This window comes from Echeneis naucrates, chromosome 14 (assembly GCF_900963305.1).
Source record: "Echeneis naucrates chromosome 14, fEcheNa1.1, whole genome shotgun sequence".
Taxonomy (NCBI): domain Eukaryota; kingdom Metazoa; phylum Chordata; class Actinopteri; order Carangiformes; family Echeneidae; genus Echeneis; species Echeneis naucrates.
In genome coordinates this window covers 5875518-5893227 of record NC_042524.1, presented here as the reverse complement: position 1 = coordinate 5893227, position 17710 = coordinate 5875518, and the positions used below count along the sequence as shown (strand labels likewise).

General features: G+C 42.1%; 2 protein-coding genes across 3 annotated transcripts; one reads left to right on the top strand and one right to left on the bottom strand.

Moving 5' to 3' along the window:
• Window positions 1-472: 472 nt before the first annotated feature.
• On the bottom strand, window positions 473-3775 carry sdf2 (stromal cell-derived factor 2). The gene is made up of 3 exons (XM_029519628.1): window positions 3561-3775; window positions 2486-2682; window positions 473-1650 (listed from the first exon to the last, which is right to left on the bottom strand). Exons 1-3 carry the CDS (start codon window positions 3742-3744, stop codon window positions 1351-1353), a joined length of 681 nt encoding a protein of 226 aa, XP_029375488.1. The 5' UTR covers window positions 3745-3775; the 3' UTR covers window positions 473-1350.
• Window positions 3776-4102: 327 nt separating this feature from the next.
• Window positions 4103-17649, top strand: supt6h (SPT6 homolog, histone chaperone and transcription elongation factor). Of its 2 annotated transcripts, none has more exons than XM_029518816.1 (37): window positions 4103-4231; window positions 5443-5553; window positions 5643-5813; window positions 6284-6357; window positions 6495-6675; window positions 6797-6878; window positions 7157-7412; window positions 7564-7665; window positions 7811-7924; window positions 8007-8096; window positions 8257-8399; window positions 8555-8700; window positions 8832-8945; window positions 9069-9349; window positions 9478-9632; window positions 9998-10193; window positions 10342-10481; window positions 10652-10769; window positions 10888-10964; window positions 11060-11195; window positions 11314-11451; window positions 11750-11917; window positions 12013-12140; window positions 12302-12509; window positions 12659-12806; window positions 12973-13115; window positions 13214-13354; window positions 13585-13780; window positions 13927-14072; window positions 14167-14259; window positions 14364-14477; window positions 14597-14721; window positions 14799-14911; window positions 14996-15073; window positions 15176-15354; window positions 15581-15837; window positions 16135-17649. In XM_029518816.1, the coding sequence occupies exons 2-37, from the start codon at window positions 5454-5456 to the stop codon at window positions 16325-16327; spliced, it is 5244 nt and encodes a 1747-aa protein (XP_029374676.1). In that variant the 5' UTR covers window positions 4103-4231; window positions 5443-5453; the 3' UTR covers window positions 16328-17649. The 2 variants fall into 2 exon arrangements, with proteins under 2 accessions (XP_029374676.1, XP_029374677.1); XM_029518817.1 differs by lacking the exon at window positions 4103-4231 and having other exon boundaries at window positions 5454-5553; window positions 6498-6675; window positions 8838-8945; ... (1 more) ...; window positions 15790-15837; window positions 16141-16327.
• The last annotated feature ends 61 nt before the right edge of the window (window positions 17650-17710 follow it).

Genomic DNA, 17710 nt, shown 5'->3' with positions numbered 1-17710 from the left:
TCCTGTAGAGCGGTGCTGGCATCACTGCTCCCTCTAAATCATTATAAATAGGCAGCATAGGTCAACCACAAGAGAGTAACCTCAGAGCTGATGCACCCGAAACCCATTAACCACCAGATAATGAACCAAAACATGACATTAAAGTGACAAACAAGGCTTTTTACTAAGTGTAATGGTCCAGGCCCACATTATTAACTTGGCTCTTCCAAAACCCATTAGTCTGCTTTAATCTCTGGGTTTAATTAAGGTCTTTGACTTCATAATGCAATTCCAACTTAACTTTGCTGAATAAGCTTGTAAAAGGATGCAAATAAACATAAACAGTTCATTGTTTGTTTGCATTTAGCGTCATGTTTTATGCCAAATTCTGAATGTTGGCTTGGGAAAGTAATTTCATTTCGCGTGATTATCCAGGAAGAATTGCCTCTGAATCAGATTTTTTCAACGGTGACTGAAAGCTCTGACACTGGTGTGCATAAAAAAATCTCTTTAATGAGGTATTCATTGCACTTTTGTTGACTAAATGAACCTCTGAACCAAAGAGTTGCTCTAACGTGTATTCACTGATCACATGAACATAAAAATAATGTCTCCCAACACACACAAAAAACTGATCAAACAAGGACAATAAACAGCGCTTATTCTCATGTGTTAGTGCTGGATAATTGATATGCTACACTAAATGTAACTTAAAGGGAAAGCATGTACTTTACCATAACACTGCTTTTTTTTTTTTTTAGAATGGCTTACAAATGTCATAAAAACACAACAAAATGATATTTCCCAAAGTTTAAAAGACTCCACAATGTAAACACTTAATTTAAAAAAAGCAAGCTAAAGGCACAGGTGTAACAACATTTTTTTTTGCCCAAACACACGCAACTCACTTCTGTAGCACAAGGGCTGATTTAACTATAAATCACAGCTGAGAGAAAAATCTTTTCTTAGATGTAAAGTGTTACAAACAGTAAAAATCTGTAATGATATATGGTAAAACACAATTTTAACACCTTTTGCGATTCTTGTACCTGTTAAGGCGAAGTATAGTGTTATTCATATAATCTCAGCTTTCTTTGTGTAGCTGAGCTCTGAAGATTCAACTGCTTTTCCAAAGATTGTACTTGGACATTTATTTTCAACACTGCTGTATGTCAAAAAGGTTGGTATGGATTAATGAGATAAAACAATTGTGGCCTGATCCTTGGCAGACTTGGCACAGTCTCTTAGAACAATGGCAGTCAAAAGGAAGTGAGAAAGGAGAATGAGGAGAGAGCAGGGGACACAGACGCATTAGGAGGCTGCTGGTACAGATGTAATTAGAGACAGAGGTAGACGGGGAGGAGGAGAAGCTCAGAACTCTGTGTGTGGGTGACCGTAGACTCGGCTGCCCGCCGGACTCTCGCTGGGCTTCATGAAGATGCCCTCCATGGCTTTCCACAGGCTGTGCTGGCTGGGGCTCGACATGGCGTGAACTTCCCTCTGACCGTGGATCGGTTGTCCGTACTGCTCGCCTGTCACCGACAGTAGTGCATCAGTGGCCTTGTGACGGAAACGGACGGCCTCCTCCCGTTTCCACACAGTTCCCCCACACTGAACTGTCCACTCATCCAGGTGGTCTCCCTCCCCCTCCTCTCCAAAAGCACTCACCTCCTGTGGACAAATGAGAGAGAGAGATTAGACAAAGAATAATGCAGAACAATGCTGCTAAACTAGCACCATCAGCTGACTTCATTTTATGTGATGAGAAGAACTTTCACAGAATCCCCTCTATCCCAACACATGAAGCTTCAACACAGTTTGGGGTTTGTTAAATACTCTGGCTTCCTTTAGGACACCACGACACTGATGTTACTGTATCAGGCACATTTGGTGAATATGGTGTGAATGGGAGCTTCTTTTATGGGATGTATAATTTCATACTAGAATGGTGAGTCATATAATGACTTCATTGGGGTTGGAGAAACTTGGTGGAAAAACTGCTGACAGATGCAATAAAAATAGTGAAACAGGAATGTCTCTTTTTGGGTAATCCACTGAGTCAAAAGTCTGTCATCGACAAATCATGTTAATGTCAAAATGTGCTGTAATGCCAACTTGTTTCTTTATTTACAGCATTGTCCACAATCGTCTGACACATCCAGAGATGCTGAAGGACTGAAGTATAAACATTCACCAAAAGTGTCATCTCATGATACATCCAACCCTGTAACACAGTGCTCTCACACTATTTTTCTGACCTGAGGCGGTTTGATTCCTGAAGTGTAAAAGCTGCTGTCAACTCATTTCCATCCCAAAATGTTGAGCTCGCTTTCCCTAAATGTGAAGGGCAACCTCTGGGTATTTTCTCTTACTACTTATTAGCAGCGATCATGTCACTATCACAGTTTTTGTGTACGCTGAAAATGTCAAAACCATCTTTTAGACTTAACATCAGCAATGTGGATAATCCCATACATCACACCAAGCCTCTCCTCTCTTCACCCACCTGGTTAGAAGACAGCGGGGAGGCAAAGTAGTGGCTGTGAAGGTTTCTGCCTGTGTTGACGTGGGTGAGGCGGATCGTCTGTCCACACTTTACTGGGGTACCCCGATGGCAGAAGGTGTCACTCGTCCCACGAACACTCCAGTAGCTGTTACTGTCTTCGACTGCAGTAACGCCTGTTACAGACTGCTGCCCGCTTCCTGCCGCACACACACACACACACACACACACAGATTGAGCAAGAGAGTGTAACTTACAATGATGCTTAAAAAGCACAGATGCTGAAGAAAGTGATTCATTTGAATAGGTTTTTGCTTTGAAAAAAGAACCTATTTGTTTACTGTTTTGACTTCTCCAAATAGAGTTAACTATTCAAGTTAAGTCAAGTTAGTCAAGTTAACTTTGAAGGATGGAATCAAATCAATACAAATGGTATATAATATTTATAACACAAGAGCAACTCAGTGAATCTCAACTGAAGATATTACCAGAGCTGGAAGAATTCATTCCCACCAGAGCCACTGCTGCTTATGAAGGATTGAGGCTTATATATATATGTATATATATATATAAATCAACATTCTTAGCAGTATGGTTCTCATTCTTTACCTACATTGTATTAATGTCGTTTGTAATGAAGATGTTCAGATGAGGTTTGCTTAATGTTTTTGTTGGCAATAAATCACCAACTACACTCCAGCATCTTTCCTGCTTTACTTCAAAAACCAACATGGAAATAAATTCTCAACCTAGTTGTGCTATTTTGTATTCCTGTATGATTTAAAGTAGAAATTCTGATTTCAGTAACTGCTCCGTAGTTAAAATAAAAATGTAAAATAAAAAATTCAAGTTTCTTTGTGAAGTAAAAGTGATTACTATGTGAATGTCACCTAAGCTGACTGTGAATATTTGATGAAGTGAATAGATCTCCCAAAGCAGCCTCTTTCATTTGTATAGCAGCAGTTAGGGTTGTGTATTTAATATGAAAATTGCCGGTGACACTATAAACCTTTGTCATCAGTCCACAGCACACTTCACTCATGACGGATCTGAGTCGTCATTAACGGGATTAACTCACCGGAGCCGTAGCGCACGTCGTGCGAGTGAAGTCTCACATTGTGCTTAAGATTTAAGAGTTTAACGACCGAACCGCATGTCACGAAGCTCAGCTCGGTGCCGAGCGACAGTCCGAGCACACAGCACCACAACAGCAGGAGGGTCGGTGAGAAACGTGGCAGAGGAGCCCAGTTTAGCTGACCCATTCCTCCAACAGACCGAGCCGCCGGCACCTCCGCTTCGGTTTTCGATACGTCACGACGGTGGCAGATTGCGTCAATGCGACGGCGTAGCTGCAGCGCCCCCCAGCGGCCCGGAGCGGGGCACCGAGCCGCGGCTTCTTGGAGGCGTTTTGGTTTATTTACCGTCCATTCCGGCACCGCGATGAGATGTTTGGATATCTATAACAACGCGTAAACACATTCGCCGATTTTTTTCCCAATTTCATTTCATTTTCATTCGGTCTTTTGGATCCGGTGTAACGTACCAAGGTGAACCGGCAGGGGGCGCCGCCATGTTGCTCAAAACGCTGGAAGTTCCCGAAGAGCATCCCGGAATTGTCATCACGCCGCTCACTCACGGCCTTTTCTTTTTTTTTTTTTTTAACAAGTACAAGCTCCACGAAACACAAAACACCACACAATCCTGATATTATTGTAAATATTTACGGAGTTTACCGCCGCAGTGAGACGTGTAAGTCCAATTTCACCGTGGTCGGGTGCGATGCTCAGATTATATTATTAAGCTAACAGCCGTTAACTAGCTCATGCTAATGCAGCTAGCTGTTGTTTTCGTAATAGCTAATGCTAGGCTAACGCACCGATGTGCTAAAGCTTTAACTTACGTTGGGTTAAGTTGGCTCGAAGACAGAACTCGGCTGTTCTTTTATTAGCAGTGTAGTTACTGTTACTGCATAACTCGACAAGGTAAATGTGAAAATGAAATACCAGCTACTTGGCAAAGGTTGCTCGGCAGCTAGCTTGCGTCGCATCACATAGGTATGAGCTTAGTTTGTGTTGCTAGCTCCCAGCTAAGGTTATTGGGCATAATTTACCATGTAACCTTCGTGTTTTTTTAACCAATTGATCATCACGTTGTATTAAAGAGTCTTATAGCTAACGTAAACTGGTGTTACATTAAAGAAATCCGTGTGTTGGATTGGCCACATCCGTCCATGTTGTGTGTGTGCGCATTGCGACATCGTTAGGTGTACATGTTTTTCATGTTTCTGTGTGAGTGTACTTTGATTGAACCTTACCTGATATTACAAACATCAAAGACTATTATGTATAATGTAAATGGTTTAACGCACCATACACGTTTTATCAATGTGCCGCAAATAATTGATTATTTGTATAAATCTGTGCATTATTCAGTATGTGCCTCTAATTAACCCTCAGGATACAAGTATTAGGAAATATGATACAGCATTTGTGTCTGAACAGTACAGATTCTACGCAGGTAGACACTGTTGACCTCTCCATTATCAGTCAAATCTCACCCTTTTCAGTCAGAACCTTTTTCCAAAGCAGTCTCAACGTTAAGGAAGATCACAAATATGTCTGGTTGAATTTCAGTCACAACGCATACAATTATGCGCAATACATCTGTAATATTTCCACTTACTGCATTCATGCAGCCACAAAAACCTACTCAGCACTATCATCAACATTAGTAAAGAGCTGGAACAAAGTGGTTTAATGCTGTCAGCGTGCAATAAATTTTTTTAATGAAAGTTTTAATCCAATATTAAAGGAAAGTCGAAGGCTTAAGGCAATAAATAGCAGTAATAGCATGATGATGTAGAACATAGGGTTCAAATAATTTTGTGCTTGGCCTCAGAGAACAAAATCACACTTTGATGGTGTTGAGAATGTTAACTAATAGTATCTTAATCTTTTTAGGAACAGCAATCATGTCTCACTTCATTGAGAGCGAAGCTGAGGAGTCAGAGGAAGAGTTTGAGGAGAAAGACCTGAAGCCTAAAAAAACCCAGAGGTTTATGGAGGAAGATGGTGAGATTTAAAGTTTTTAATTTGGTTTGTGTGTTTATCGAGGTGGAGTTATGTAGTATGTGGATTACGTATTTGCCATTTCTCAACAGATGAAGAGGAAGAAGAGAACACAGAGGACCAGGATGAGCAAGGAAATTTACGTGGGCTCATTGATGACGGAGATGAGGAGGGGGAAGAGGAGGAAGAAGAAGCCGCAAGAAGTGGCAGTGCGGAGGCAAGTGACTCCGAGGAGGAAGTGAGGCATCGACGTAAAAAGCGAAGTAAGTTCATCAAGTTTTTTTTGTTGGGGCTCAACCAAAAATGTATAAAGAGGCCATACCACAACCCTTCTTCCATGCACATTCCCTTGTGAGCCAGAAAAATGCAGTTCAAGTTTGATGAGTCAAAGTCTCCATGTCAGTGCTGTATGACCTTATCACCTGGATGACATGCTCATGTTTAGCAGACACATCATCAAGGAATGTGTTAGCTGCTTACTTATCTTGAGTACAATAAATCAACAGACATTGTTTGTTCAAGATGTCCAGATTGGAAAAAAATGGATTCTTAGTCATATTGGGACAAAGTTGCCCAAAATAGAAGCAGGAGAAAAAAAATCTGGATTCTTATAAAATTCCTTCCAGTTCAAAAACTCTTGATATCCTGACTAAATATCAAGCTCTGTTATTAAGTTTAATTATAGTAAATTCTTTAAATGTTTCCTCTGACTGAGTCTTTTTCTGCTTTGCAGATTATGATGACTATCTAGATGATGATGATCTTGACCTCATTGAAGAAAACTTAGGTGTTAAAGTAAAAAGGAGGGTAAGAATTATGTCTTATGGCTATTTTCTCTGTGTAGTTACAAGTTTAGCTTTAGGCTCCTGCATTAGTATTTTGCTGGAGTCTTTGTGAACTTTTTAAGCTTGTTGTGCTGAATCTGTACCTGTCCTGTGCTGCAGAAGAAGAAATATGACCGTGTAAAAACATTGGATGATGATGAAGAAGATGACGATGAGAAGGACTTGATCGCAGATGAGATCTTTCATGGGGATGGAGATGGTGAGCTGGAGGAAGGAGAGGCTGTGGATGAGCCTCTCCAACAAGCAGACGACGACGAAGAGGGAGAGGATGAGGAGTCAGGTAGGCCTAATGGGTTGTTTTTGTTTTTTGTTTTTTATATAATTGTAAAATTATCTCAAAGGGTAAGAAATTAGGGAGTAGTAACTAATTCCTATACCTAATGTCTCCTTTTGGTCCACAGATATAGATGATTTTATTGTGGATGATGATGGCCAACCTATCACCAAAAAGAGGGGCAAGAAATTCTCAGGCTACACAGATGCGTGAGTATTTTAGGTTACACATAAAAGCTGCTTGTGTTTGCAGGAGAATAAGTTAGTTTTTACATTTGTTCTCACTACTTTTTACTGTATAAAACTTAAAACATTTCATAGGAGTCAAGTGTCAGCCCAATCCATCAATACAAAACATTAAATTTATCAGGAAAGACTACAAAAATTAGCATGACATGGCAAGTTGCTTGAAGACGTGACTTAAATAATAGAACCTAACTACCACCATTTCTCCTCGTCCCTCTTTATCCCCCCTTATCCCCCCACAGAGCCCTTCAGGAGGCCCAGGAGATTTTTGGTGGTGATTTTGACTTTGCTGACTTTGATGCTGATGCATACGACCAGGGTGAGGAGGAAGAAGAGGACCAGGATGAGGAGGGTTGGGACCGACCTAAGAAACAGACAAAGAGGAGGCAGGGAAGGAAAAGCATCTTTGAGATCTATGAGCCCAGTGAGCTGGAAAGTAGTCACATGACTGACCAGGACAATGAGATCCGCTCTACAGACATGCCTGAGAGGTTCCAGGTGTGTGTGTGTGTGTGTTTTTTTTCTTTGACTGTTGGCATTTTTATTTCTTACTTGGGTCTTGTTCTATTTTGATACTGATAATGTAGAGCCATAATTCATGCTTTCTCTATAACCATATATCTTCCCGACTCTGTTGTCCACTTTGCAGTTACGGTCCATCCCAGTAAAACCTGCTGAGGATGATGAGCTGGAGGAGGAAGCTGAGTGGATATTCAGACATGGCTTCTCAACTCTGACTATTTCCATGCAGGTATGAACTTCACTGATGTGGCTTCATTGGATTTTTAATCAGCATGGTCGGATTCTCCTGTTGCGGGGCTAAATGTGTATTTGACTTATTCTATCTTTTAATGAATCAACAAATGAATCACATGTTTTTCTGTGATGCTTAACAGGAGAGCACAGATTATCTAGACAGGGGGACAACCACAAACTTCAGCAGGAAAGGCCCCAGCACAATTGCTAAAATCAAAGAGGCTCTTAACTTCATGAGGAATCAACAGTTTGAGGTACAGTGAGCTCACTTTCTACTATTCCCTTCATTTGATGTTCATGTTAAATCCATTAACAGATTGTTTGTGTTCGTTTCAGGTTCCATTCATAGCTTTTTACAGAAAAGAATATGTGGAACCAGAGTTAAACATAAATGACCTTTGGAAGGTGTGGCAGTGGGATGAAAAGGTAAATTTGCAGAGGAGGTAGATGAGCAAACTCCTCTAATACAAATTATTTCCACAAATAATGAAATGAAAGTAATACCCCAAAATTGACTTCCATTATCCTTGCATAAAAGGCCACCTCTGGTTTCATGGTTAATGCTTTTTCATTCCTAACCCATCAGTGGACTCAACTGAAGACCCGGAAGCAGAACTTGACCCGTCTGTTTCAGAAGATGCAGTCGTTCCAGTTTGAGCAGATTTCTGCTGACCCTGACAAACCTTTGGCTGATGGCATCCGTCCCCTTGACACTGCTGATATGGAGAGGCATGTCTTGTAATAACTCGGGAGCTGTATATGTGACTGCACGAAAAAAATAATAATCGCTGGATATAAGCATAATAAATATGTAAGCTCACATGGTGGTTGATAATGAATAGTGCTGTTGACTCATTCCAACCCCTTCTTGTCATGTTCTAAAGGCTGAAAGATGTGCAGACGCTTGAGGAGCTGGGTGATGTGTACAACCACTTTCTGCTCTATTATGGCCGAGACATCCCCAAGATGCAAAATGCTGCCAAGGCTAATAAGAAGAGGCTAAAGAAGATCAAAGAGGTTTCAGAGGATGGTAAGATCGATCTGCCTGGACTGACCTTTTCGTTTGTCTGAGACATGTTCAGATATAATTGAGTTAACTTCTGCATTAGGGGTGTTTTCATTATAGTGGATTTGTTTTATGACTGATGTTCTTGTTTATAGGTGAAGAGGAGGAACTCGAGGTAGAAGAAGAGGAAGAAGAAGAACAGAAAGGACCTGACCTCAAGCTGGCATCTCGTAGGGACATGTACAGTATCTGTCAGAGTGTCGGGCTTGGTTAGTGTCATTTTTTTTTTGTTTGTTTGTTTTTTTTACCTTGCAGATAGTCTCGGTGTTTATGTATCACTATAACATCTCAGTCATACATCTACAACTCTTTCTGTTTCTTCTTTTCTGCAGATGGCTTGGCTAAAAAGTTTGGGTTAACCCCAGAGCAGTTTGGAGAGAATCTGAGAGACAGTTACCAACGTCACGAGACAGAGCAGTTTCCCGCCGAGCCTGTGGAACTGGCCAAAGATTATGTGTGCAGTCAGTTCACCACTCCTGAGGCAGTGCTAGAAGGAACCAGGTATATGGTTGCCATGCAGATAGCTCGGGAACCTCTGGTCAGACATGTTCTCCGACAGACCTTTCAGGAGAGAGCCAAGATCAACATCAAACCCACAAAGAAAGGCAAAAAGGTACAGACACATTTAATCCCAAACACGTGGAATAAGAAAACAAATGACAGACACTGCTGTTAGAAAAAAACATTATCAGAACTAACAGAGTCTCTGAATAACCTGTTTTTATTGTTTACTTTCTGTAGGAGATAGATGAGGCTCATTTTGCCTACTCCTTCAAGTATCTTAAAAACAAACCTGTAAAGGAGCTGAATGGGGATCAGTTCTTAAAGATGTGCCTGGCAGAGGATGAAGGGCTGCTTTCTATTGACATCTGTATTGACCTTATAGGCGTCAAAGGGTAAGGAACCTGAATCTATTGACAATTGAATGTGCATAGTGACCTACCCACTGATAAATTAATTGATGATCATGAGGTAGAGAAATGATTATGGGATCTGGTCATCTTTACCAGTCTATCAGGACAAACTGTTCTGCCATTTGTAGTATTTGCGTAGAAACCTAATATAGGTGTTGGGGAAAAAAATGGTTGTTGATATAAAGGTTAGGTACCCTGAGCTTTTATTTGTTAACAATTTTAAGATGCATCTTTTGTTTTCATGAACATCCTTTTCAATAGAGCACAGAGCTTTTGAACTAGAACTCTAGTAATATTAACACACTCCCTTCTGTCACCTCCCCCTCTCTCTACACTCTACTGCTCAGGTATGCCGGGGACCAGACGTACTTTGATGAGATCAAACAATTCTACTACAGGGATGAGTTCAGCCACCAAGTGCAGGAGTGGAACAGGCAGAGAACGTTAGCCATTGAGAGAGCTCTCACTCAATTCCTGTACCCACAGATGGCCAAGGAGCTCAAGAGTAAACTGGTTGCTGAGGCCAAAGAGAGCATTGTCCGGGTGATTTGTGATTTACTGTAACCCTACATTTTTATATTAGGCGTTGTCTGAGAACTTAAGGGGCAAATAAAATTTGGTTAACAATGAATATCTTTTATTTATAGCATTAAAATTGGTAAATAACTCCATTTATCATTTCTTCTTGTAGTCCTGCTGTCGTCGGTTGTATAACTGGCTGAAGGTGGCTCCTTACAGGCCTGATCAGCAGGTGGAGGAAGACGATGACTTGATGGATGAAAATCAGGGCAAAGGCATTAGAGTACTGGGTGTAGCCTATGCACCCAGCAGGTATGAGCTCCTCAGTATATTGACTAGATAAATTAGTTTCTGGAGATAAAAGTATTGACATATTATTCATATTATTAATATTAAATTTGGATTGTGTAAGGCAGTGTGAGCCAGACAAATGATGAAGATATGTAATCTTATAGTTTTTTATATACTGTTTACTCTGACAGAGATACGCCCGTGTTCTGTGCTCTGATTAATGGGGAAGGGGAGGTGGTGGATTTCCTGCGTCTGCCCTATTTCATGAAGAGGAGGAATGCCTTTAGGGAGGATGAGAGAGAGAAGAAGGTACAAACACATAACCCTATACTGCTGGGCAGTCAATTTTATTTATTTATTTATTTTTTAGGAAAACTAGGTGCATTGTTGAGATAATCACTATTTTCTGTCTGTGTGTCATCCCCAGGCCAATGACATTGAAAATCTGAAGAAATTTCTGTCCGGTAAAAAACCTCATGTGGTAGCTGTTGCAGGTGAAAACAGGTAGATAATTGATTTATTCATTCCTTTGGAAAAACATTTCCACATTATAGGTTAGTGAAAATACGAAGGCAAGAAAATATTCTGTTTGAACGCAGAGATGCCCAAATGATCATGGAGGACATCAAGAGGACCATCGGTGAGCTGGAACAGGAGTCCTCTCTGCCTGCTGTGGGAGTGGAACTTGTTGACAATGAATTGGCCACATTGTACATGAACAGCAAGAAGTCTGAGGTGAAGACCTTGCACAGACACCAGTGTCTGGTGTTTAACCACAACAAGCCCAGTGCTTTTCAGATGTGGCCCAGTGTTCTTGCCATCTGTCTCAACTGAGCCTCTGCTTTCTCTGCAGGTTGACTATAGGGATTACCCCCCCTTACTTCGACAAGCTGTGTCGATAGCAAGGAAGATCCAGGATCCCCTGGTGGAATATGCTCAGGTCTGCAGCACTGACGAGGATATTCTCTGCCTCAAACTGCACCCACTACAGGTGAGAGATGCTTCATTTAGACAGAGTACATATATTTGTTGCTCTGCTGTTGAAGCATGGCAGACAGATTTATAGCCTTTCTTCTGACATTACTTTAAGACTGGTTTATGTTGGTGTCTTAATACAATTGGAATTCTTTGAGGCTGTATTCAGATTAGACACATGAACCAGTGAATAATAAGGCAATGAGTTCCCCCATTTCCTACCCTAACTCCATCAATAGCTGCTGTTAAAACTAAACTTAGATGATTCTGCAGCTGCATATTTGCAAAATCAACCACACATCTTCTTTCTTCAGGAACATGTTGTGAAGGAGGATTTGCTCTCTGCTCTGTACTGCGAATTCATCAACCGTGTTAATGAGGTCGGAGTGGACGTGAACAGGGCCATTGCCCACCCTCACACTCAGAGCATGGTCCAGTATGTCTGTGGCTTGGGACCAAGGAAGGGCTCCCACCTGCTCAAGGTTTGTATAAGTACTACTATCATTATGTTCATGTGTCATATATGAGGGTCTCATCTGCTGAGCTTATAACCTTCATGGCTCCTGTGTTACTGCAGATTCTGAAGCAGAACAACACTCGTCTGGAAAACAGAACTCAGCTAGTCACAATGTGTCACATGGGACCTAAGGTTTTTATCAACTGTGCTGGTTTCATCAAGATCGACACTGCATCACTTGGAGACAGGTTGGTATCTTTTACAGGTCTGCTACGTACCCAGACCATTCAGATGATTCTTGTGGAGTTCAATCCACCATTGTCGAATGAGGCAGTAATATGGCCCTTCGTCTAATGTGAAGTTATTTCAAATCAGCAAGCATTTTTCTTGTTTTCACCTCTTCACACAGTACGGATTCCTACATTGAAGTTCTGGATGGGTCCCGTGTCCATCCTGAGACGTATGAGTGGGCTCGTAAGATGGCTGTGGATGCCCTCGAGTATGATGAGTCAGCAGAAGATGCAAACCCAGCTGGAGCTCTGGAGGAAATCTTGGAAAATCCAGAACGTCTCAAAGATCTGGACCTCGATGCCTTTGCTGAAGAACTTGAGAGACAGGTCAGTGTGTATGTTGTGGCTCTGACTTGGGTAACTTTTCATGTATGTTCGTGATGGAATAATAATCCGATGCCTTGTATGCTGGAGAAATTCACACCAAAATAAACTTTTTTTTTTTTTAATCTGCTCACTCTGTTCTCTCATTGCAGGGTTATGGCAACAAGGGAATTACTCTGTATGACATCCGTGCAGAGCTGAGCTGCAGGTATAAAGACCTAAGAGTTGCCTACAGAGTCCCCAACACGGAGGAGGTCTTCAACCTGCTCACCAAGGAGACTCCAGAGACCTTTTATATTGGTAACAAATATCACCAAAGATCAATAATGTATCATTAAATCATAGCTGTTAGCACAGTAATCAAAGCACATGACATTTAAAGGAGCAATATTGATGAAGTACTGCTCACAGTAGGAATGTAGTTTTATAGATCTTTAATGGATGTTGTTTCCTCCTTTTTCTCCAGGTAAGCTGATCACTAGTATAGTAACAGGAATCGCTCACCGGCGGCCTCAGGGAGAGAGCTACGACCAGGCCATACGAAACGATGCTACAGGTCTGTGGCAATGTCCCTTCTGCCAGCAGGACAACTTCCCTGAACTCAGCGAGGTACCAGACGCCTGACCTAACCTCTTAAGGAACTTGATGTTGGAAAAAAGTGAGAGTTTTAACAGCTAAATTGTTTTGTTTTTCATTTTGTGCTTTAGGTATGGAATCACTTTGACAGTGGTTCATGTCCCGGTCAGGCTATCGGTGTGCGATCCAGATTGGATAACGGTGTCCAGGGGTTCATTCCCACCAAGTTTCTAAGTGACAAAGTGGTCAAGCACCCTGAGGAGAGGGTGAAGGTGAGATATGGTTTGCTGTTCTCGTCCTTGACTCTGAGCTGCTAATGTCTTTCAATTTTACTTATTTAATTATTGCAGGTGAGATTGACCGGTTAGTTTCTGAAAGTTTCCTGAAGCCACCAGTAGCAGGCCCTAAATGTCGAATCTATGATAAATTGTTCTTTCTTGATGTCCTGTTTTCGTCAGCTGTGACACCTGTGTGATACGAGCTCCTCTCTCTTCTGCTTTAGGTGGGCATGACAGTTCACTGTCGCATCATGAAAATTGACATTGAGAAATTCAGTGTTGACCTCACCTGCCGCACCTCAGATTTAATGGACAAAGCCAATGAGTGGAAGCTCCCCAAAGACAGCTACTATGACTTTGACACAGAGTCTGAAGACCAAAAACAGGAAGAGGAGTTCAAAAAGAAACAGCAGCGAACACGTAAGTATATTAACACGTTTAAGTTTTTTTTTTTTTTTAATTCAACAGTTCAAACAACTTTGGAAAAGGATTATTTTATCCAATAATATTTGTTTGCACATCTCTGCACTCACACTTGGATGTCTGTGTTCTTGCTGTCTCTCCAGCATATATAAAACGTGTGATTGCCCACCCGAACTTCCACAATATCAGTTTCAACCAGGCCGAGAAGATGATGGAGACCCTGGACCAGGGAGACTTGATCATCAGACCCAGCAGCAAGGGAGAAAACCACCTCACTGTCACCTGGAAAGTAAGAAACAAATTGAGTTGTATTGTAGGGTGCTAAATAGTAATAGAATGTAATATGTCCAAGCTAACAGAATACGAACTGCGATGTCTCGTAGGTGGCTGATGGGATTTACCAGCATGTGGACGTGAGAGAAGAAGGCAAAGAGAATGCATTCAGCTTGGGGCATACTCTCTGGATCAACAGTGAAGTAAACAGCTTTCTCCTTTTTTGCTTCTGCAGAGGTTTTATGGTGAATTATCACAGTTTGGCTGCTGTTGCTTGATCTCAACGCATTTCTTTCATTGTCTGCAGGAATTCGAAGATCTGGATGAAATCACTGCTCGTTACATTCAGCCGATGGCATCATTTGCCCGGGATCTACTGGGGCATAAGTACTTCCAGGAGTGCAATGGGGGAAATAAGGAGGTATAAACTAATTAAATATAATACTGAGGGAAACATAACTCAATAACTCCTCTTGCTCTCTTCCCTGTTTTGCCATATTTAGTGCCTGTTGATCTTCATAGTTTTTGTTCTCTTAACAGAAAATGGAGGAGTTATTGATCAGAACAAAGAGGGAGAAACCTACCTTTATTCCATACTTCATTTCTGCCTGTAAAGATTTGCCAGGAAAATTCATACTGGGCTACCAGCCTCGTGGAAAACCAAGGTGAGCAGAAATGAGCTTTGAATAACATTTCCATACCTGCGGACCTGAATGTCAACATCCACTTTTTTCTTTCCTAGGATTGAGTACGTGACCATCACCCCAGATGGCTTCCGTTACCGTTCACAGATATTTCCTACAGTGAATGGACTATTCCGCTGGTTTAAGGACCATTATCAAGAGCCTGTTCCAGGTATGAAAACCCTTGACCTGTTGTTGATGAACAGTTGAGGCACATTGCAGCTCTGACTAACGAATGTTTACTCTTGTTTAAAAGGCATCACTCCCAGCAACAGCAGTCGAACAAGGACACCTGCTTCTCTAAATGCCACCCCAGCCAATATCAACATTGCAGGTGAGTCCTACGTTCTCCACACACACAAATCTTCTCATCTTTTCAATGTGAATGCAGTTTTAGTAAAATTTACTACTACCAAATCTGTTCCTTCCTCCATAGACTTGACACGAGCAGTTAACGCCCTCCCTCGTAACATGACCTCTCAGATGTTCAGCGCCATCGCTGCAGTCACAGGCCAGGGCCAGAACCCCAACACCACCCCCGCACAGTGGGGCTCCAGCCAGTACGGCTATGGCGGCAGCACAGGAGGAGGAGGAGGGAGCTCCTCTGCCTATCATGTGAGGGCAGCAGAATAATATTAATGTTTGGGATGTAGCTCTAAATTTGGTATCGGCTCTCACTTGCTTGTTTACAAGATTCAGATTATGGTTCATGGTTAATGTTTAAGGTAAATGGAGAGCCTTATGTAGATGGTTCATATCTTAAATATGAGAGGAACATGTATATTGATTTTGGTCAGGTAATTCAGAGCCACATTCATTAGTGGTACTTCCTCCACTGCAGGTATTTGCCACACCTCAGCAGCCCATGGCGACGCCTATGATGACACCCAGCTACTCCTACACTACACCAAGTCAGCAGGCCCTGGGCACGCCGCAGTACTCTGGTTCCACCCCACAGTCCTCACATTCTCACACACATGCCCACCCACACGTGTCCCACCACAGCCATCACGGACACCACAGCAGTCAGCACGGCCACTCATCTGGCACGCCGTCGTCCTCCACGTCATCCAGAGGGCGGACACCACAGCAGCCAAAGTAAGTGAAAATATGTTTGTTTTATTTTAAACACATGATGCTAAATTTGAGAGATTTAAGAGATATTTGACCTCCATCTGCATTTTCTGTTAAACTCTGATCTCACAGAGATGGCTGTTTCGCACTGTCCCTCTTTACTAACCAGATTTGCTGTGCCAGTTCCTCTGCCAATAGATGGTGCTAAACCTCCAGATAGCATCATCGTAAACCAAGGCACCAGCCCACAATTCAAAGTGTTTTCATTACCTACATTCTTCATAAACTAAACAACTCTCTTGCCGTTCTCTCTCCCCACAGAGCGAGTGGCAGCAACGCTTCTGCCGTGGACTGGGGCAAGATGGCGGAGCAGTGGCTGAAGGAGAAAGAGGCCGAGGGCAGGAAGAAAGCCCAGAGGATGACACCACGACCGTCACCCAGCCCCATGATCGAGAGCACACCCATGTCCATCGCTGGAGACGCCACACCTCTATTGGACGAAATGGATCGATAGGACACGAAGGGGGGCGTCGCCACACCCCCCTTACCCAACACCATCCTTTGTACTGTTCCACCATCCAAATAAACCTTCACCTCTCCTCTCTCCTTCAACCCACCAACCCTCTCATCTAGCTGACCACTAGTTGGAGCCCACTCCATCCACCCCAATTCATAAGCTCCCCTCACATCATGGTGTATGATTCTCTTGTGCTCCTGTTGATCTATCGCCCAACTGGTTCACCTCCAGCCAGCCGCTCTGGCTGCATAGTATTTTGTATAGTCAGAATAACACTGTATATGTCATGCAGAAAGTCAATACAATGACAAAAAAACTTGAAACGTCTGGCAGCAGTTGCATATAGGATAATGGACCTACACAGACTTTGTCAGACAAGCTGTCCTGCTATCTTTATTTTTGCCGTTGGTTTTAGTTTGATCTATGAAAAGTTTTGACCGAGGGGCACAGTTACAGTTTCCAGAACTCAACTATCCTCCTTTATGATGGATGGATTTTTTTTTTTTGGAAACAGTTGCCAAAAGAGAGCTTTGCCAAGCCAATCGGGAAATTGAATTTTTGTATTGAATGCGTCAGAATGAATAAAGACTGTCTTTTTTTTCTGTTTGAAGTTTAAAGGCTCTGCTCTTCACATCTGTCCAAAGAAACACATCTGCAGCTGTACCCACATGCACACGCCCCGATAGAGGAATGAGGCTTGATATAAAAAAAAAAACAAGATAAATCTTCTTGTCAACGGTTTCTCTCATAAATTAGTTATTGCTACCCGTTTCCACCACATACTGTGTTATGATCAGCTCCTGTAGATGACCTTTAATGTATTGTGGATTCTTAACATGACGTAAGAATGCTTGGTGCCACACTCGAGCTAACGGTGGTGGGTGCATCTGTGTGAGGAAGCAAAGTTAGCTCGAATTTTAAAATAGCTGATTTTAGTAACATCTAACTGGCCGGTTCTCCAGATGGAAGCATCTTGTCATATCAAGTAGGCGTCCCATCAGAGTTGTTTTTTTTTTTTTTTTTTTAATAAGTTCACTTAAATCTCAAGCATCCAACGTGTTTGCAGTTGAGCAGGTATTTCAGTTGTGACGGTTGTGATATACACGGCTGCTGCAGTTCAGTTTCACTTCTGCTGCTCAGTGTTCACTAATAAAAAAAGTTTTCCACAACCGCCACAGAAAAATGAAGACCTTTGAGTGGATGAGCGCTCTCTTGACGCACAACACCAGATGCTGTCCCACTGACTTCCTGTTTGTGTTCCTAACTGTATTGTTAAAAAAAAAAAACAACATTGAATCTCTTGTTATTGTCATGCTGCAGTTTTAGGCTGCTCTGCATCCCTCTTGATTTATGATTTATGCCTTCAAGTTTGTTTTTGTT